At 45.5% G+C, this 20969-nt stretch overlaps 1 protein-coding gene across 1 annotated transcript; it reads left to right on the top strand.

Annotated features, from left to right (window-relative positions):
* Window position 1: 1 nt before the first annotated feature.
* DESI1 (desumoylating isopeptidase 1) lies at window positions 2-20721 on the top strand. The gene is made up of 6 exons (XM_023631552.2): window positions 2-345; window positions 11094-11115; window positions 12276-12345; window positions 14674-14783; window positions 16058-16180; window positions 18139-20721. The coding sequence occupies exons 1-6, from the start codon at window positions 258-260 to the stop codon at window positions 18230-18232; spliced, it is 507 nt and encodes a 168-aa protein (XP_023487320.1). The 5' UTR covers window positions 2-257; the 3' UTR covers window positions 18233-20721.
* The last annotated feature ends 248 nt before the right edge of the window (window positions 20722-20969 follow it).

The raw sequence follows: 20969 nt of genomic DNA, 5'->3' as shown, positions 1-20969 counted from the left end.
CATGCGTGAGAGTGCGTCTCCGCCCCCGCCCCCTCTTCCGCGCGGACCCTGCCCGTCCCGGCTCTGTCACCTCACAGTAGTCGTTGCCGGTGGCGGGTGAGGGGGCGCGAGCAGCGCTGGGCCCCTCAGGCCGGGCCCCGGCTCGGTCCCTCAGCTCCCCTCGCTCCCTCCGCTCCCCACTCCCGTCGGGTACGGGAAGGTCCAAGCCGCTGCCGGGTGCCAGAGGGACTTCGTGGCCGCCGCCGCCACGGGTTCCGATGGAGCCGCCGAATCTCTATCCGGTGAAGCTCTACGTGTACGACCTGTCCAAGGGCCTGGCCCGGCGGCTCAGCCCCATCATGCTGGGTGAGGGGGCTGGGGGCGGGCGAGGTGGGGAGCCTGGGCCACGCCTCGGGTCGGGGGGGGGGGTCGCGGAGTCCCGAGGATGGAGCAAAGCACGCGTGGAGAAGGGAGGGGTCTGAGGTTTGGGCCCCTAAGCCCCACTTTCCTGTCTTCGCGTTTAAATCCAGGAAGAAGGGATGGAGGAGTCACGCCCTCCCCTAGCTGGGGGCTCCGGCGGCGCCTGAGCCCTTCAGAGCCCCTTCAGCTTGGGGTGGGGTAAGCCGGCGGGGTCCCCGCCTCGCCTGGGGAGGCCCCTACCCTCCTTCCTCGGTGCGGGGTAGGGGAGGTGAGGATGCCTCCCGCGCGGTGCGCCTCGTGGTGAAAGGGACACTGCGGAGGGGGTGGATTCTCGGGCGGTCCTCGAGAGCCTTCCCTCCGTGCCACAAGGAAACTCTTTCTGCAGTCTCTGGGGTAGACTGGTGGGAAGAGAAAGCTAGAGGTGAAGTGAGGTCTGCTGGAGTCCGAACTCGAGAATTCAAGTTCGGCCCGACAGTGCGGTCTTTTCGACAGTTTCTAAATTGGTAGCTTTTGTCTAGATGGTAAGGAAGCAGTTCTGGGGGAGGATTGGATGCTGTTGTGTCAGTAAGGATTACTCAACGAAGTATTTCGACTGTGCTCTATTAAACTACTTAACTGCCAGGAGAGAAAAACAGCCCCAGTTCAGTGTAAATCACACTTCATCATAACCCAAATACCAAAATCTCTTGTGTAACATAGAAGTTGTCATGTTTGTGATTTCAGGTGACACTGGGCAGGAAAGGATTACAGGAATTGAAAATTGAACAACTTTGATAACATCCATTTCAATGGCTAGTTTTCCCTAGTTTAGAGAATGGAGACGTTAGACAATGTTTTAGTTCATCTGGGTGAGATAAGAGGGCAGAGGTCAAGTAAGCAAGGCTACTTTTGAGGGTATCTTTTCAGCGTCCTTGAGTTGCTAGTGTGTCATAGTGAGTTGAACTTAATCTCTTAACCCTGGGCCAGTGAGTGGTTCGTATATTTGGCTTCACGTAGGAATTACCTAGGTGCTTGTTAAAAATACAGATACCTTCATTTCCAACATATATTGTTAAATGGGAATAGAAAAGGCAAAGTTAGAATAGTTCTTTATGCAAGTGTGTGTTTAAAGCAAAAGATATATACATGCTTGCCTAGACAGTTGACTATCTGGAAGAATATATAAGAAATTGGTAACAGTGGTCGTTTATGGAAAGGGGAACTTGATGTGGGGGGCAGGAGTGAAAGGGAGACTTTGCTGTAAACTTTTGAATTGTGTACTACATACATACACTATTCAAAGTAAGCAAAGTTTTAAATATATGGATTCTAGAACCTCATTACACTAAATAAGAATCTTCTGGAGTTTTGATCCAAAAATCTGTATTTTTAATAAGCTCCTCAGATAATTCTTACACAGCCAATCCATTATTGGATAGAGGTTTGAGCCTAGATCACCAGTTGTTAAAATGACAAAGGCAAATCTGAAAGCAAAACTTAGAAAGTCACTGTTGGGGAAAGATGGTAGTCACTAATAGATTACATCAGTCAAGCTGTAACTAAACTTCTTGGAATGGGGCCATTTGGTTCACTTGATCATAGAGAGGCATTACTTAGATATTTCCTAGACCCATAAATGAAAGTTGTCCATTTTATTTTATTTTATTTTTTATTTTTTTTATTTTCTTTGAGGAACACTAGTCCTGGGCAAACATCTGCTGCCAGTCCTCCTTTTTTTGCTGAGGAAGACTGGCCCTGAGCTAACATCCGTGCCCATCTTCCTCTACTTTATACGTGGGACGCCTACCACAGCATGGCTTGCCAAGTGGTGCCACGTCTGCACCCGGGATCCGAACCAGCGAACCCCGGGCTGCCGAAGTGGAACGTGCACATTAACCGCTGTGCCACTGGGCCGGCCCCAAAGCTGTCCATTTTACACTGGGTATTTTTTATTCTGTTATCTAACAGTTATTGATTTTAGCTGAAAGGAGCCTTAGGGGTCATTGCTTCATGATTTACTGAACAGATATTTATTGAGTGCCTACTATGTGCTAGTCCATGTGTTAAGCTTAACTGAGGTGATATATCGAACAAAGATGTTCTCTCCCATCATAGAGCTATTTAGTGGGGAAGACATTAAAAATGAAGCAAATAAAAGAATTACATATTATGAGAAGTGCTGCACTGCGCAGGAAGCAAGCTAGGTACTGAGATAGGAAATAACAAGAGAGACCTGCTTTAAATAAGGCTCTCAGGAGTAGTGACTTTTAGGTTGAGAATTTAAGGATCAGGAAGAAGTAGCCACAAGGAGGGGTGAAGGAGTTAGAGTGTTCTAGGCAGAAGGGGGATGAACCTGCCAAGGCCCTGAGACAGCAGGAAAGAGCCTTGCCTGGTCCTGGAACTGAAAGAAGGCCTTTGTGGGGTATAGTGGGTGAAGGGGAAAGTGCCATAACTGAAGATGGAGTGCTGGACCTGCCCTTACTTCGTTTAATAGATGTGAAATCCTAGAAGACCTCAGCCGGAACGTCACCAGTTTAGCACGTGTGATCGCAATGCTGTTTCTGAGAACATTGCCTTGCTGCAGGTCTAACTCCTCTGTCCCTGTCTCTCATATTGCTTTGATGCCTTTTGCAAAACTAATGAAGAAAGGGTTGTCAAAGTTAATAGTCATTACTTTCTAGAATTGAAAACTTAGGGAAAATCGTCATTGTCTTACTGGTTCATCCCCTCCAGACATCACTAACCTTAAAGTTGAGTATGTCCCAGTTCTGTTAGTAGCCATATATTTATTTCCCATTCCTAAAAATATTTGAACCTTTAAAAAATCTGTTTCCTGATTTTTGCAATGACATCTAGAAGCATATTAATAGCTAGCATTTATTGAGAGCTTACCGTGTACCAGACCCCCTTTTTCTGAGTACTTTGCGTGTGTTATAATCCTCACGACAATTTTGTGAGAAAGTTCCTCTTACTACCTCCATTTTTCATTTAAGAAAGCTGAGATATGGGCATTAAGAAATTTGCCCCAGGGGGCTGGGCTCATGGCTGAGTAGTTAAGTTTGCACACTCTGCTTTGGCAGCCCAAGGTTTCACTGGTTTGGATCATGGGCATGGACATGGCACTGCTTGTCAGGCCATGTTGAGGCGGCGTCCCACATGCCACAACTAGAGGGACCCACAACTAAAAAACATACAACTATCTACTGGGGGGATTTGGGGAGAAAAAGCGAAAAAAAAAGATTGGCAAGTTGTTAGCTCAGGTGCCAATCTAAAAAAAAAAGAAAAGAAAAAGAAATTTGCCCCAGGTCCTGCAGCTAGGAAGTGGCAGAGCTGGATTGTGAACACAGGCAGCCTGACTTGCAGAGTTCCTGTTCTCAGTCATTTTGCTGTACCACTTCCACTGTGTAATATGTTCCCTTATAACTGATGTAAAGGAGGTACCTTGTTCAAGTCTCTAAAGGTATATTTAGCCAAGTGTTTCAGTTTGGATGAGAAAGAAATCTGGGTTCAGTGTGCACGTGCCATTCGTATTCACAGATTTATGATCATGCCTCTTAGCCTCATTTTCCCAAACTAAATTAGTGTGACCTCCTCAGCAGTACCCTCTTATTCTGATTACGACAGTTTCTCATTCTAAAACCCCATCTAGTTCAGTTAAGGTCATGATTGGACTAGATAACACCCAGTATAATTCCCTTCTCCCCTGAAACAAGGTGGACCTCACAGTTTTACCCTTTCCAGTTTCAGTCTCCTAGAGTTGCTTCCCATGAAGGTGATCCTGTTCCACAGTCCTTCACTCACCAGGAAAATGTTCCCCAAATTATCCTTAGCGTTCTCATCTAGCAGTCAGCCTGATTGCACCGTTTTTTCCATAGTCACTATTTGCCTAAGATAATTAGCTATTATAATTGTCCTTCAGTTCCTCCTCTTAATAATTTTGGCTGTTCTTTAAATTTCTTGACCTCTTTCTGTGTTAAAGTACATAGAGATAAATGCAGAGGGTTTTTTTTTTTTTAATTGTGGTAAGAGGTACTTTATATTTGTTGATTGTTTTCTAATCTGAAGTCTTGTGTACATGCATGTATCCCAAGGTCACATTTATTTTTCTTTACAAGCCTATCTCAAAATTGCTCTCAGATTTAAAGACAGGCATATAGAATACACATAATGGCAGAATGCAGTCTAGTGAATATTTGAGATTTCACTGAGTTCCTTACTTAATTCTGTAGTACAAATAGTAGTGAAATAAAAGACATGAACTCTGTCCTCCAGGAGTTTATTTCACTAAAAATAATGTATGTACACATGCAACATGAGATAGCACAAAAGAGATTATGATTAGATATGAAAATGAGTGAATGGTGAAGCAATTATTTTAGGCCTTGAAAGAAGGGAGAGGCTGTGGTGGGCTGGATGTGTCAGAAAGACTTCAGCAGGAACCTTGAACTATGTTCCTAGTGGCCTGTCAGAGCTGGTGCTCGGTAAATATTGATTATGAGAATGATTGAGACTTGAACTCAAGCTTGAAGATTAAGTAGAATTTATTTGAATCTGAGGGATTTTTTTTAAATGTTTTAATGCCTTCTATTGTGCTTTGTTTTAGATTTTTATTGTTCATTGTCTGAACTGTTTTATATCAATCTAATGAATTAATTTAGTAATCATGCAATGCCTTTATGGCAAAAGGAAAACTAATATGACTTACAAGGCTCTTCCTGATCCTACTCCTGCTTTTCTCTCCACTTACCTGTCTCCACATACTGAACACGCTCAACACGAGCCTTTCTCAGCCAGATTCCACAAGAGAATTAAGCCCTATGTAGTTGAGTGCCTGTTTTCTCAGTTCTCCCAATAGATACCTTGGGGCATTAGGGCTTAATTCTCTTGCAGAACCCCCGTGGAGAAGGGCTGTTGTACACCCTAATAGGACTGAACCATTCGGTTCTTTTCTACCTCTAGGCTTTTCAAAGGCTGTGCCCTCTGCCATGAATGCTTCCCCTCCCCATCTCTTGGCCTGGCTAACTTCTGCTCATCCTTGAGTTCTCAACTAAAATGTCACTTCCTCCAGGAAACTTTCCCTGGCCCCTCAACCCCTAGATCTTGGTCAAGTGTCCCTATTATGTGCTGATAACATCCTGTACTCTCCTTTAGTAGCATCCATCATTCTTTTTATAATTGCTTGTTTTCTCATCTATGTCCACCCCCCCCGACCCCCCCTGCCCCATAGACTGGGAGCTCCACTGGGGTCAAGAGCTCTCATTTGTATCCCCAGAGTCTAGCACAGTGCTTGGTGTTCAGTAAATACAAGCTAGGTGAATAGTGGGATGTTGCATACCTACCTCAGAGCATTGCTACAAGGCCTGACTAATAAACACAAGCAGTGATCAAAAGGGAGCCCTCTGAGGGTGCCGGTCCAGTGGCCGAGTGATTAAAGTTCTGTGCGCTCGACTTCAGCAGCCCAGGTTCATAGGTTCGGATCCTGGGCAGGGACCTGCTTCGTTCATCAGCTGTGCTGTGGAGGCATCCCACATACAAAATAGAGGAAGATTGGCACTGATTTGAGCTCAGGGCTAATCTTCCTGAAGTGAAAAAAAAAAAAAAAGAGGAGGATTGGCAGTGGCTGTTAGCTCAGAGTGAATCTTCCTCACCAAAAAAAAAAAAAATGAGGAAACCCTCTGAGGACTGAGGAAAAGCACTCAGGAGCCAGTTATTTTTATGCTGGGAAAGAATCCTGTACTAGCTTAAAGGAATCCTAGTACTAGAGTTTTTTGAGGATTAAAATACCCAGTCAGTTTTTAACAATGTATTGCATTTTGATTTTTGTGATAACCTTCCTCTGCTTAAAGGAGGGGCAGGCCCCCTTACCAATAGACATTTTTTACAATATTGGCACAGAGGCCCACCTATGTTATACAAATATTTCCTTCTACCTCTTCCCACCTAGATTCCATATTTATCCAGTAGTTCCAGTTAACTCCTTCACATTGCTGGAATCTGGCAAGTGACCAAGCCAACCAGCTGATTAAAACACTGCCAATCAAAAACACTTTGTCACTAGGGGAAGAATCTTTGAGGTGAGCTGGGGCTACAGTTGACTTATACTAATGAGGGGCTGCCTGCACAGAAGCCCCTGCTCCTGGAGCCCCATCACCATCATCCACTTTATGCTTATTAGTAGACATTGGTTTAGCACCAGCAGTATTCCAGGTGCTGATCTTGAGCATGTCCTACAACCAGTATTTATGTATGTATGCACAAGCTCCATCCATCCTAGCTGATGGGGAGGTAGATGGAGGGTTTTTTCCCCTGGCTTTTATAGGTTTACTTTACAATCAGCGGAAAGCTGACTAATGTGGACCTCACTGTGCATTCTTTGTTATTCATGATGAAAAGCAGAGCTGATATCCATATCTTCCACTTATTTTCGTGTGCATACTTCATAGGCCTTGAAATCAATGCAGTGGATGTGGGGACGTGCAGCCCTCTGACCCATCTGCTCTCCAGCTTGCTGAGGAAATCCTAGTGGGAAAATAATCTACTTCTATAGTGTGCTAATATCCACTGAGCCTAATTCATTGTCCCAAAATGGCCTCTTGCCCTAATTCAATCTCAAACCACCCCCTCCTATTCACCTACTCCCACCCAGTCTGGTCAAAAAATTTAAAAAATCAATTCAGTCCCTCTTTCCAATGCCTGTCGCCCTGAGGAGGAGGCCCTGGCCTTCGTTCTTTTCCTCCCAAGAGCAGGCTGCTGAACAGCTACCCTCACATTTCTGCCTGAGCTGCTCCAACAAGTATATAGTCATAGTTTTCTTTTTCTTGTTTTATGCTGGACAAACCACGCATCTTTATTTTTTAAATGATGTTAATAAATATTTGCCCTACTCTACCGTTAAAGATGTTGTTGAGAATAAGGATAACTATGAAGCACTTTAAATTAAGAAGATATGTAAATCCACTCAATTTATTTTATTTTATTTCTTTTTTCTGCTTTTTCTCCCCAAACCCCCTAGTACGTAGTTTATATTTTAGTCGTGGGTCCTTCTAGTTTTGACATATGACACGCCACCTCAGCGTGGCCTGAAGAGTGGTGCCATGTCTGAACCATCGAAACCCTAGGCCGCCGAAGCGGAGTGCACGAACTTGGCCATGGGGCCAGCCCACTACTCAATCCATTTTAAATGTTGTCCCTATCACCATTCTAGGGATGGATGAGATCTTAAGTGTACCTTGATGTAGTTGAATAAGGAGGAAGTGTAGTGGCCAGCTTATAGGGAAATGTCGTGATCAATGCAGAGAATATCAAGGAGAATAAAGTAGGGTTTGTATCCTGCAACTTTTAAATTATTTTTCAGGTGTACAATAATGGACAGAATGATCTCTGAGGCCCCTCTGCAAAAATCCATTATTTTAGCAGGGCTGGGTTTCACTTAATGCATCTGTCCAGCTGTCCTCCTAGGTCATTGAGCGTAGGCATCTGAGAGGGCAGTAGCAGACTTGGCATGTAATATGCCGTGGTTGCAAAGTTATTTGAACGACAGGTCAGGGCAGCCAAGATTGGGGTTAAGAACTTTGGCCTCAGTAGCACTGTGTGTCACCCACAGAGCTAACAAAACAGAAGAGCTCCTCTCAACAGCTGTGCTTGTACTTTGCTAGGTGCTGGAGTTACAAAGATGCATAAGAAACTGCTCTTGTCTTTGAGACAATTGTAGTGTAATCAGAGAGAAAGACACATAAATCAGTAGTTTTGATACCAAGTACTATAAGAGCAGCCATAGGGGGCCGGCCCCGTGGTTGAGTGGTTAAGTTCGCCCACTCTGCTTCGGCGGCCCAGGGTTTCGACAGTTCGGATTCTGGGTATGGACATGGCACCACTCGTTAGCCCATGCTGAGGCGGCATCCCATATGCTGCAACTAGAAGGACCCACAACTGAGGCCTGCCCGGTGGCGCAGCAGTTAAGTGTGCACGTTCCGCTTCGGTGGCCCGGGGTTTGTGGGTTCGGATCCCAGGTGCAGACATGGCACCAGGTGGCAAGCTATGCTGTGGTAGGTGTCCCACATATAAAGTAGAGGAAGATGGGCATGGATGTTAGCTTGGGGCCAGCAAAAAGAGGAGGATTGGCAGATATTAGCCCAGGGCTAATCTTCCTCAAAAAAAAAAAAAAAAGGACCCACAACTAAAAAATATACATCTATGTACTAGGAGGATTCGGGGAGGGGGTGGGGAAGAAGGTTGGCAACAGTTGTTAGCTCAGTTGCCAATCTTAAAAAAAAAAAGAAAGGAATGAGTGTTTTTTTAGTGTGTGTGTTATGTGCCAGGCACTGTGCTTAGCATATTTCATTTGTCATCTTTTTTAATCTTGGAAATGATATGAGGTAGACACTATTATTATGCTATTTTTTTTAACAGAATAGGAAAATAGGAAACTAAGGTTTAATTTTAGCTCAGTTTGGATAAGGGCAGAGCCTGTCCCACAGTCTCTAGGGGGCTACCCCAGAAACCCCAGGCCAGAATCCTTCTGTCCATTTGTGATCTTGTGGGCCAGGGCAGCATCTCTTAGTGAAAAGCCAACTGGTCTCTGAACCTGGAAGAGAGGCAGAAGAACTCTGCTACATTGCATTTCCCTGTGTTACTTCATTTAGCCAGGTAACACTAACAGCAAAGAAGGAAATGTTTACATGTAAAACAGATACAGCATTTCATATTAATTTGCTGGGTACCGAAATCTGTTCTTAGATCTTACCCACCAATCTTGAAGTAGAGTTTCTTTTATCTTTTGGAGGTCTTTACCCTTTTCTCCAAGGAGGCCATTATACCTAATACCATCTCCATTTATCAAACTTGTGTGTTTTGCACAATATAATGCTTTATATACATTATCATTACTGGTCACAACAACTGTATTGAAGAAACTGATGCTCAGAAAGGTTGAGTAACCTTCCCAAGATCCACTGCTAGCAAGGAGAAAAGCTGGGATCTGAACCTGTGTCGTCTTCTTAACTGCCTCTGATGACACTATGCTGAGCCCTCCGTAGATTGTCATGGAGGGGCCATGGTTTCTTTTGTCTCTTCCAAAGAAGAAAATTAGATTAATGTTATCTCATTAAAAGTTTTCTTAAAGGGGCAAGATATTTATTCTATTTATTTCCTAGGTAAATTCCATAATTTACCTAGGAAAGGAAATAGTGTGATTTACGCAAAGGGAGAAGCACAAGCTCACACCTGTTTTACCACACAGTGCTCAGAGTTTCATCCTTTAGAAAGTCACAGGGCAAACACTAAAAGTAACGTGTGGCAATCAGTAAATAGTTAAGCTGAAATTACAGGCAAAGGTGAGTGATGTTTGGTAATGTTCCCACATCTCTCACTGCCCTTCCTCTTCATCCTTAGCGCTGTTGTGCAGTGTCTCCCACGGACTACTGCAGAGAACTCCTCACTCTCATCTGCTGTCTCTGCTCTCTTCCCTTCAAACCATCTTCTATACTTATAGTTGTCTTTTAGAAGATATAGTTATCTTTTAAAAACATGGATCTGTACTCCACTGTAACAACCTTCAGTGCCCCCGCAGTGTAGGACAGCCTTGAGTCCAGGCTTACTCTACTTTGCTGTGCCCTTGCTGGCCACTTTTCCTCTTAGCACCATCACTGTACCCTTTGCTCTACGCTGCAAGACCTTAGTCTTTTTCACAACTGTGTATTTGCACATACTATTCCCCGTTGACAGAAACGTCCACCCCTGCCCCTACTTGTTGCCTGGTTGAATTGTAGCTACTGAAGGGCGTTCTTTGTCTTTATTATATAAAGCACCTTATTCTTACCACTATTACAGAGCCTGTCAACATGTGTTTTAGTCAATTATGTGTGTGCCTCTCTTTCCATTTGACTTTGGACTCCTTAAAGGCAGCCCAGTGATCTGTTCGTATTTGCATTTCCATACCTAACATTTTTTCTGGCATATAAAGTTATAGAATACATGTGCATTGACTGTTCAAATGGATGGCATTGACAAAGTTTTGCTCTATTATTTTCTAAAGGCTCTTACCTCACATATGCTCAGTGAAGAAGTGGATAATAGCTTTTCTATGCTGTTGTTTTACTGTAGTCTCTATAGATGAGACAAAGAATTTTATTTTTTTTATTTTTTATTTTTCCTAAAGATTGGCACCTGAGCTAACAACTGTTGGCAATCTTCTTTTTTTTTTCTTCTGCTTTTTCTCCCCAAATCCCCTCAGTACTTAGTTGTATATTTTAGTTGTGGGTCCTTCTAGTTGTAGCATGTGGGACGCCACCTCAACATGGCCTTGTGAGCGGTTCCATGTCCGCGCCCAGGATCCTAACCAGCGAAACCCTAGGCTGCCAAAGCGGAGTGCACAAACTTAACCACTCGGCCATGGGGCCGGCCCCGAGACAAAGAATTTTAAAAAGCAAAGTTGAATTGACCCCAAAGGGGAAAGAAAAGCAGCCATAAAATTGGAGTACATCTATACCAGTGTTTTTATCTTGCATTCTGATGAAAGATTCTTATCACTCTTCAACATACTGAACACAGCATATCCATGTCACCACCTAAAGACCTTATTAGAGGAGAACTGCATTCCTAGAAAGTCCCCCAAGTGGTTTATAATGGGTCACTCTGGACATGAGTGATGTTCAGAATTTACTCAGGTTACAAGGCTGTTTAGTCCCAAGTGGCTAAATCTCTTCTTTTCTCCACAGGGAAACAACTGGAAGGCATCTGGTAAGTTGGTGGGACTCCTTTCATTGACTGGTTTATGAAACACAGCAGGACCTGTGCATTTCAGGTTCCAGTCTGTGGCTTCTAGCTTGACATCTAGCTCTCTGGGCCATAAATCTTCAAGTTCTGAAGCAGTGCTTCTCAACCAGGGGTCATGTTGCCCCCCTCCCCAGATGTTTGGCAGTGTCTGGAGACATTTTTGGTGGGTAGGTGGAGGCCAAGGATGCTGCTACAAACATCCTACAATGCACAGGACAGCCCTCCACAACAAAGAATTATCTAACCAAATATGTCAGTGGTGCCAAGGTAGAGAATCCCCTGAAGAAAGGCAGAATGATGTCATGCCCACCCCGACCAAGCTTTCTAACTACAGAATTCTCGAGGGCCCCACATGTCTGTCTTAAAATACATCTACTTTGGTCTCTCAGTACTGGACACGTCCCTGTCAGACAATAAGATGGTGGCTGAGCTCTCAGTTCCATTTAGGAGGAAACCATAGCAGGTGTTCCATCTGGACTCCTAGAGCCTTCTGACATTGGGGTTGACCAGAATGACACTTTGCTTTGTTTGACTCGGACCAAGAAGTAATATGAGCACTTTTACCTGTGGTAGGTCTACATTTACCATCATCTGGTCTTTCCCTCAGCATGGTCCAGGTTAACTGCTCCTGTTAGCTTAAAAAGCCTGGAAACACACCTTGGTCTGCAGAGCTTTATTTTAGTAATTGATTTGTCAATATCAGGGTGAATCTCCAGGGACTCCCCTCTGTTCACATGATCTACAGCAGTGCTTCTCGACCAGGGGCGGTTCTGCCCCAGGAGACATTTGGTAATATCTGGAGACATGTTTGGTTGTCACAGCTGAGGGAGGATGCTACTGGCATCTAGTGGGTAGAGGCCAGGGTATGCCAGAGATCCTAGAACACACAGAACAGCCCCTCACAACCAAGAATTATCCAGCCCCAAATGTCAATAGTGCCAAAATTGAGAAACCCTGATCTGTAGTATTTATCTTACCTTTGTTTGGTTGGTTTTATAAGGGTATTGGCCTTTTATAACGCATATCCTTGGGCATAAATTATTCTCATTGCAGTGTGGTGTTTGCTTTTTTCTCAGACCAGTGTTAAGTTTTCTGGCTTATTCTGTCTCTTCTCTGCGTTGCAGGCACACTTCCATAGTTGTGCACAAGGATGAGTTCTTCTTTGGCAGTGGTGGTATCTCCAGCTGTCCCCCGGTGAGTGTCTTCCCCCCACCGTGTCCTGCAGTCTCAGGTTCCTGGGGGTTCCCACAGACCAGGAACTTTGCTACTCCTGTATACATTCTGGCTTCTAGCCCAGTGTATATAGGCTTATAGCATAGTTCCTCATAGCCATCCTAAGACTCAGCTCAAGAAAACCCTTCCAGACCCTCCAGCGAGTTGCCCTCCTCTCTGCTCCCACACTACTTGTGGATCCCTCTGTGTCACACTGAGCATATGGTGAAATTAACTATTTCTGAGTCTCCACAGGGAGCTGTTTGTTAGCTCCTTGTGGGCTGAGACTGTCTCTCACTCCTCTGTCCCCATCACCAGCTCAGTGCCTTGCTCATAGTATGAACTCAGCCAACGTTAAGCTGAATGAGGAAGACTCTGAGAGGTAAAGTGAGTTGCCCAAAGTTCCATGGCCAATAAGTGGTACCAGTACTAAAACTCAGGTCTCTGCCTCTAATGCCCACGCCCTTTTCCAAAAAATTTCTGTTTGAGCTATCTAAGGGGTATCACAGAAGGTGCTCAAGCAAAGACCAAGCAACCATTCATTTTGGTACTCATAAATGGGAAGTTGTTCTTGATTTCTTCCCCTTTCTCACTAGCTCCCCACCTCATATAACAAATCCTTCATTAAGCCCTGTCATTTCTACCTTGCAAATGTATCTTAAGTCAGTCTGTCTCTCTTCATCTCTTCCCATTTTTCCAGAGCTTTCACCTTAATTAATCAGGCCACCTTCATGCCTAGCCTGGACCACAGCAATGCATCTACTCTTCCTCCTCAGTCAGTTCTCTACACAGGAGGCAAAGTCATCTTTTCAAAATGAAAATCTGATCATGACATTCTCCTGCTTAAGCCAGAACTCTCCCCTTTGCTCTTGGAATAAAAGCCAGAAAGCTTAGCATGGCCTCCAAGGCCCTTCCTGATCTGGTCTCAGTCTCCCTCTCTGGATGGCCTCTTTTCAGATTGTGCCCTTCCCCATCCCCTCTCTCTTCTCATCCTTGGAACACACCTTGGACATTGAAACCTGTCCTCTGACATCAGTCCACCTCCCTGATCCTTCACCTGGCTGTGCCTCTCCGTCCTTCCTCTTAGAGCTCAATGTCACTTTCTCAGACAAGTCTTCCCCCACCCTTCAGACTGGGAAGGTCCCCTGTGATATGTGCTGATGGCATTCTGTACTTTTCCAGCAAGACCTTATCACAGCTTGCAATTATACATTGGTTTTTGGGATTTTTTTGTCTGCCTTCCCTGGTAGACCGTAACCTCCATGAGGGCAAGAATCTCATGTTTTGTCCCCATTGTACCCCCAGTGCCTAGCATAAGGCCCAGCACAGAGTGAATTCTTAGGATGTTTGTAATATGAAAGTAATAGGAGGTCGAATAGTGACCTCTTAGTCTCTTGCAACACTGAGATGATTATTCTCAGACCACCATAATGATCGTTCTCACCATGCTTTCCCCAGTGCCTGGAACAAGGTCAGGCACATAGTAGCTGCTCAATAGCTACTGTGTGAATTAATGATCTTTTCAGGGAGCTCTGCTCTGGAGTGCTCTCCTTTACTCCCTAGCCCATTCCCAGCTCTGCAGCAATCCTGTTGCTTCCCCCTTGGCTAATTTCCCCCTGGGCCTCAGTCTCTCCTTCAATCTGCTGTGGCAGTCTGCTAACCTATGGATGAGGGTTTTCTGTAGGCCTTTCAGGGGCCATTAACTCCCTTGCCTGGGGAATCCTATCACCCTTGTTAGATTAGCTTCACAGGTCAAAAAAGAACTGAATTGTGGAAATATTTGCCAGCCTGCCAGATTTCTCACAATCCTTCACATTTTCCCACTGTTACAAGGGACATCGAGTGTGTCACAAGAAAACCCGGCTGCACACATTATGAATACAGGCATGGAAAGATGGCCTATCAAGTGTGAGCCATTTTTAGTTGTCCTGTTCTGCCCTTGTGATCAGGCATGTTGGGGACAAAGCGAGACTTCGGATTCTGGGATTTTATCTTTTTATCAGCCGAATGAGTGGACACCATCAGGAGACTGACCTGCAGAGACTTGGCTTCCAAGGGCCCCACCAGAAACAAGAAGCCCGACTTCTTAGCCGTGTTGCCAGCACATGGCAATGGAAATTCAGCAGGAAGCTCTAAGCCATTATAGCCTTAACACAAATAGGAAATAACACTCTTCATCTGCCCTGGGTGCTCTGAAAGTTGAAAATGAAGTTGTTGGAACGGAGCATTTGTGGTCTTCTGTGGGAAGCCACATTAAAAAATTCAATGGAGATTGTGATTTAATGACTTTCTTTGGGTTGGCTCTTTTAGGGAGGGACATTGCTTGGGCCCCCAGACTCTGTGGTTGATGTGGGGAGCACAGAAGTCACAGAAGAAATCTTTCTGGAATACCTGTCCTCCCTGGGGGAGTCTCTGTTCCGGTGAGTGGAGACAGGGGTGGTGGTTAGTTGTGTCTGTCTCCCCCACTAGATAATCGGCCCCAGAGGGCAGCTACCAAGTCATATCCCCCGAAGCACTCAGCACAAAGTCTGGCCCAGTGTTTGCTGAGTGAATATGAAGAGAAGGCAGTTTTCGTGCCATAAGCAGAGCTCAGTGTTGCTCCAAGGCTGATGTTCCATCCCAGCATACCTTCTGCTAAAACTTTGAGCAAAGGAAGGGCTAGTTATTCCTTCTGATTAAAATCAGCTGCTGCTATTTCAGCAAATGCTGCTCTCAACCCCTACTGGCCAAGTATTTTGTCCTGAAAATCAAAAACAGGGTTTGTAGAGGGGTTGGGATGAAATACAAACTTGAACAGATTTTCTCTTAAGGAAGCTTTAGTTGATTTCAGTAAGTGTTAAATTCTAACCCTAGAGCTCTGCTTTTGTGAATGGGAAGGTCTCCTGAAACCGTAGAGGAGCTACATACAGACAGTCCCTGACCTATGATGGCTCGACTGATGATTGTTTGACTTTACAATAGTGTGAAAGTCTCACACGTTCAGTAGAAACCATACTTCAAATTTTGAATTTGATCTTTTCCCAGTACCATACTCTCTTGTGATGCTGGGCAACAACAGTGAGACAGAGTTCCCAGTCAGCCCCGTGATCACAAGGGTAAACAACCGATACGCTTGCAACCATTCTCTACCAAGACAGCCATTCTGTTTTTCACGATCAGTACAGTATTTAATAAATTACATGAGATATTCAACATTTTATTATAAAATAGGCTTTGTGTTAGATGATTTTGCCCAACTATAAGCTAATGTAAGTGTTCTGAGCATGTTTAAGGTAGGGTAGGCTAAGCTGTGATGTTTAATAGGTTAAGTGTATTAAATGCATTTCAACTTATGTACAATATTTTCAATTTACGCTGAGTTTATCTGGATGTAATCCCATTCTAAGTTAAGGAAGATCTGTATTTTTATTTCATCCTTACCTTAAAAATCTGCTATTGACAACCAGAAGGTCTTACAACTAGAATATACAACTATGTACTGTGGGACTTATGGGGAGGAGGAGAAGAAGAAAAAAAAATCTGTTATTAATGGTCCAGAGTGGCAAATGAAGCAGTCCTTTTGGACTGTAAGAGAGAAGGGAAATCAGAGCCTTCACATTTCAGCTGTGCTCACCATTTCATTACTTGGATTTGAGTTATTTCATATAGATGCTTGCTAACTGTCTGTTCTCCAAACCTTTCTCACACTGTACAGAGGTGAGGCCTACAACCTCTTTGAACACAACTGTAACACCTTCAGCAACGAAGTGGCACAGTTCCTGACTGGGCGGAAGATCCCTTCCTACATCACTGACCTTCCCTCTGAAGTTCTCTCCACGTAAGTGGCCTCTGTCTCTGCCCCTGCCTTTGAGATCCCCATTCATAGTCAGTGCCACTGCTCTGCCCTCCCCTGATCTCAGCAGAGTCCTCCCAAAACCTGTCACAGTGGCAGCTTCTAACAGGGATGGCCACCATCTCTCCACTCACTGATGCTCACATGTGTTACCTTCACCCTCCTTGGAGTTGGACCAACTCTAGCCTGGCTGGAGTGCAATGGCAGAACTTAGAAACCCACTTGACACTGGCTTCAGTATTTGTACAGCATCCTGGCATTTGTCCTTCCCCTTGCACATGAAGCATGCCGCTCCTTAGAAGTCTCCACTTAAAATGCACTTTTAGATAGTCAAGCAGAGAGTAGATCAGAGATTTAGTAGGGTGGCTTGTTTTTTAACTGTTGTTAGTCTTTCTTCCCCTGCTTCGTGACCTCTCTGATGCCCTCAAAGACAACTCCTACCTGCCCTTGTACCTTGTAGCACAAAGTCAGCCCTCAGTAGATGTTTTCTTCAAGAACGGTCTGTAGCCTCTCCCTACCCTGATGTGGTCCACACCTTGTAGGCCATCATCCAGGTGGTGTCCCTGAAAGGGGACACACACACCCAAAGCCATCACACCCCTCCCTCCCTTTGCTGTTGGTTGGCTTCAGGCAGCCTCTGCCCACTCCAGGACCATATCTATTTGCTGCCTCTGACTCAGTTTCTCCTGAACTTGGGCCCTGTCCAACGGGGATCCTGGCAGGTTTAGCAGGCTCTGCAAGGTGAGCTGTTTTTCACACCTGGGTAGGAACCCCTCAGGAAAAACTTGCATAGGAAACAAGGCTGATGAGGAGAACCCCATCTCCCAGCCGTGGCCCTGCCTTCCTGTTCCTTGGTGTGTGTTAAACCCCATAGCCTTACTGAAGGATCTAGGTCATGGGGCCCTGAGCAAACCAAGCAGTTGGAACGTTCTTGCTGTTACCATTTGATGGGTGGAGTTCCTGGACTTGTCTGAATTAGGGTTAATATTTCTTGGTTTCATCTGTTTATGCTTTGGAATACTTCATTCCCTTTGAACTTGAGGATGTTTTTCAAAAATGGCAGTATCCACTGAAGAAAAAGAAAGCCAGTAAGTGAGATGTGTTGTGGGAAACCTGATTTAAGGTTGCTGTAATCTTGGAAAGTCTCTAAGACTAAAGTATTTGCAGTGTTTTTTTGAGCTGAGCTACTCTGAGAGCAAACTGGGAGCCCTTTAGAAAGCAGCATTAACAGCTTCTGACAAGCTGCATTTGTCATTTTTCCTGAATATTGCCTGTACTTCCCAGAAGACTTCAGTCCTGGAGGGATCCAGTTGTGTGCCATTCTCACTCCTAATTATCTTGGTGTGTGTGTGTGTGAGGAAGATTGTTGCTGAGCTAACATCTGTGCTAATCTTCCTCTATTTTATGTGGGATGCCACTACGCTGTGGCTTGACAAGCAGTGCTAGGTCTGCACCCAGGATCTGAGCCTTTGACCCCCAGGCTACCGAAGCAGAATACGTGAACCTAACCACTATGCCACTGAGCCAGCCCCCTATCTTTTTCATATCCTTTTTTTTTGCCCCAGCTTTCTCACTCAAACTTTATCTTATTGTACCATGAGAATTAAAGATACAAGTACAGAAAATAGAGAAAGCTCTAGTTCCCTGTACATAGCCAGCCTGTTTACACCACAGCTAACCAGGATCTAGAGGCAAAGATAGTAAGATGGTAGCTTCTACTGAGGAGGGGACCCCAGGAGTAAAAATGCAGAGCAGGCTATTTAGAGATCCCTTCTGTGAAAACTGGTGTGTGAGGTAGGGGAGAAGACGAACTGAGGTAATGGTGTCCTCCTTCCTGGTGTGCTGGTGCTGCTGCACCTGTGGGCAGAGCTGGGCGCGCTGGCCGGCTGTGGCAGTCTACAACAGAGAGCCCACCCCAGCTCCCATGTCTGTTTTCTCCACAGGCCCTTCGGACAGGCTCTGCGGCCCCTCCTGGACTCCATCCAGATCCAGCCTCCTGGAGGGAGCACTGTGGGCCGACCCAATGGCCAGAGCTAACAGGACTGCATGGGACCGCCCTGCCTCACCGGGGCTTTTCCTTTTTAAACAAAACAAACCCTACCAGATTTCTATTTTATAATTTTACATCAGAGCTAACAACCAGGGGACGGCTTTTTAAATTTTCCAGGGAAGGAGATCATCAGGCTGCATGTAGGACAATGCTGCTAAGAAACAGAACAAAATGCCATCCCTTCTAATAGTATTATACTAATTTATTAAGGCTGTCTTGTCTGTGAGTTCACTTTTGACGCTGTTTCCTCAGCGTCCTTCACACTGGAGAAAGGGAGGGGGTTTGTTTAAGCAGAAAGCAAGAGGCACAGTTTGGGGGAGCCCCAACCTAGAACCTCTTTCCAGAGAAGACCCACACTCTACCCAGGTTGCCACCATCTGTGGGACCCAGGTGAATTTTACAACATCCATGAGCCGGAAGGAGTTACTCTCTAGTGTTAAATGAACCAAAGGATTTGGTGCAGGTGGGATCAGTTTCAGGATGACTAACCCAACCTAAGTGAACTCTTTAGCCACAATCTCTCTCACCTTCCCTCTGCTACCCCAAACAAGGCCATGGGGCCAGGGCTTGAGCAACCAGAAGCATTAGGATCGAGAGAGTGACAGCAAGTGTCAGGCCAGAGAAAACAGGATAAAGCCATTCCTCCTTCCATCTAGACTGATTGCCAATCCTCTGACATCAATTTTGGAGAACTTGCCTGGCTGCCTACAGGCTGCTCTTCCTAAGCATAGCTGACCTGTGAAAGTTAATGAAGGCCTGGGCAGAAACCCAGGCCTTTTGTCTGCAAGTAATAATATAAGTTATTTATGGTCACTATGCCCCCCCTACCCAGACCAATATGCAGTATTCAGCTAGGACCAAGGGGAAATGATTCCCTGCTCTAGGAAAATATCCCTGATGTAGAAAGAATAATAGTACAGAATCAAAGTGGCAAAAAAAATTTAGAGTTGTTTCTGATAGGGATTTTTACGGTATCTTAAATGTGTTTTGAAGGCAAATGTTGTTTCCGTTGTCATTCTGACCTTAAGGAAGCATGGTTGGGGGTGTGAGTGGGCATTTTTCTAATGAACTGCTGCTAGGAGCTTATAGGCAAGGAAGATTCTGGAAGCTTCTTATCTCGAGAGGCTTTCACATTCCCTTTCTTCACATGAGCCTCCCTTAAGTTAGTTTTTGAGGAAGTTGAGTGTGGAGAAGGGGCTCAGAGCTGCCAGGTACCTGAGTCGCAGCCCTGGCATCCTCGGGCCCCTCCTGCCAAGGCTTCTGCCACTTCTCAGACTTGAATTATGTTCTCTTTCCTGGGGTCTGGCCTGCAGCAGTGCCTTTCCTCTCCAAAAAGCTGCTGCTCATCTTTGGCCTCATCTCCTCCTATCTCTGCTGTTAGCCATAGCAGTTGGCATCTTCAGGGTCTCAGCTAAAGGAGATGTCATTCTGCCTTAGTGTTTGCCTGTGGCCTGACTAGGGGCATGCCCATGATGACCAGCTGTGATGCCAAGTGACATTTTGGAACTTTTAAGGTTGGAGGCCGAACAATGAGCAGTTTTATTCTTCTCAAGACCCACTGATTTGCCAGTGTGCATGGTAGAGCAGAAACCAGCAGAGACTGTTATTTAATGCTGACCTACTGGCAGAATTGGGCCATGGAGAATGGAGTTCAGGCTGGGTTTCTCCTGGGAGGGCACCACATTGGTTGAGGCCATCGCTCTGCTTCCCACCTGGGTTTCTTTCCTTTTCCAGCTTGCCTTGCCCTGCCGTCTCTCTCTTCCAGGCTCCTGCTCCAGACCTCTCCTCCCAGAGTTCTCAGCTCTAGCCAGAGGGTGTTGGGCATCACAAACTCCCCTTCTCTCTCCTCCCCCATATCCAGGCTCACCTGGTTTCATTCCTCCCAGCAGTCACCTCCAGACCAAGGGCTATACCAAGAAGTTAGCCTAAGTGGCTCCCTTGAGAGACTTTGAGTTGCTTGGTTCGTTGAATAGCCCCCCTTCATGCCCAGCAGCCATTCGTGCCAATGCCTGTGCCAGGGTTTGTGGGGAGAGATGGAGGGATCAGTGAGCTGTCTTCTCAGAACTCTGCAGGAAGCCCAGCTCTCCCTCCCCCACTGGAGCCCCACCATCACTAACTAGGGGCTCAGGTCAGGACCCCCAACCCCATCCTCACATTTCTCTGTCTATCCCAGAACCTCAGGAGCATGCTCACAGGACCATCTAGCTCTACATGGGCATGAGCAGGTGAGCAGAGTGAGAAATGAGCCGTGTGTGTAATTGTGTTGCACAGTGGACACCTCTATAGAAGTCCATCGGTTTAAAGAGACAGGGAAGGAGGAGGGATGAGACCGTCACCCCTCCCAGAAATAAAGCTTCTACCTTTGAGATTCCTTTTTCCCTTGAAGTCAAACTAATAACTGTGTCTAGTATGGAGGTGTTTGCTGGTTTTCTTTGGTGTTTTTTCTAATGCAATAAACTCATTTCTGCCTGCTGCATTTGTGTAGCGCTTGAAAGTCTGGGTATGCGTCCAACATGAACCAACCCTGGGCTTCTCAATCTTTCTCCCTCTGAGCTTAACTTTGCTGAGTCTGGATGTGCCACCTTTGCTTGGTTGTACACCTTGTCGATAAGGAGTGACAAAAGCAGGGAAGAATGTATGACTTTTACCATTGGTTTATAAAGATGGGGAAAGGACCCAGAGAGAATACTACTTGCCCAAGGTCACCTCATGGCTGGTGGTGGA

This window comes from Equus caballus, chromosome 28 (genome assembly GCF_041296265.1).
Source record: "Equus caballus isolate H_3958 breed thoroughbred chromosome 28, TB-T2T, whole genome shotgun sequence".
Classification (NCBI taxonomy): Eukaryota; Metazoa; Chordata; class Mammalia; order Perissodactyla; family Equidae; genus Equus; species Equus caballus.
This window is presented reverse-complemented; position numbering and strand designations above follow the sequence as displayed.

What these genes read in the sequence shown, in the direction of transcription:
- DESI1 (XM_023631552.2), top strand. Translation starts at nt 258, where the DNA reads ATGGAGCCGCCGAATCTCTATCCGGTGAAGCTCTACGTGTACGACCTG. An exon ending in AAACAACTGGAAGGCATCTG is followed by an intron (nt 11,116 to 12,275) that starts GTAAGTTGGTGG and finishes TCTGCGTTGCAG; the next exon opens with GCACACTTCCATAGTTGTGC. An exon ending in CTGGGGGAGTCTCTGTTCCG is followed by an intron (nt 14,784 to 16,057) that starts GTGAGTGGAGAC and finishes CACACTGTACAG; the next exon opens with AGGTGAGGCCTACAACCTCT.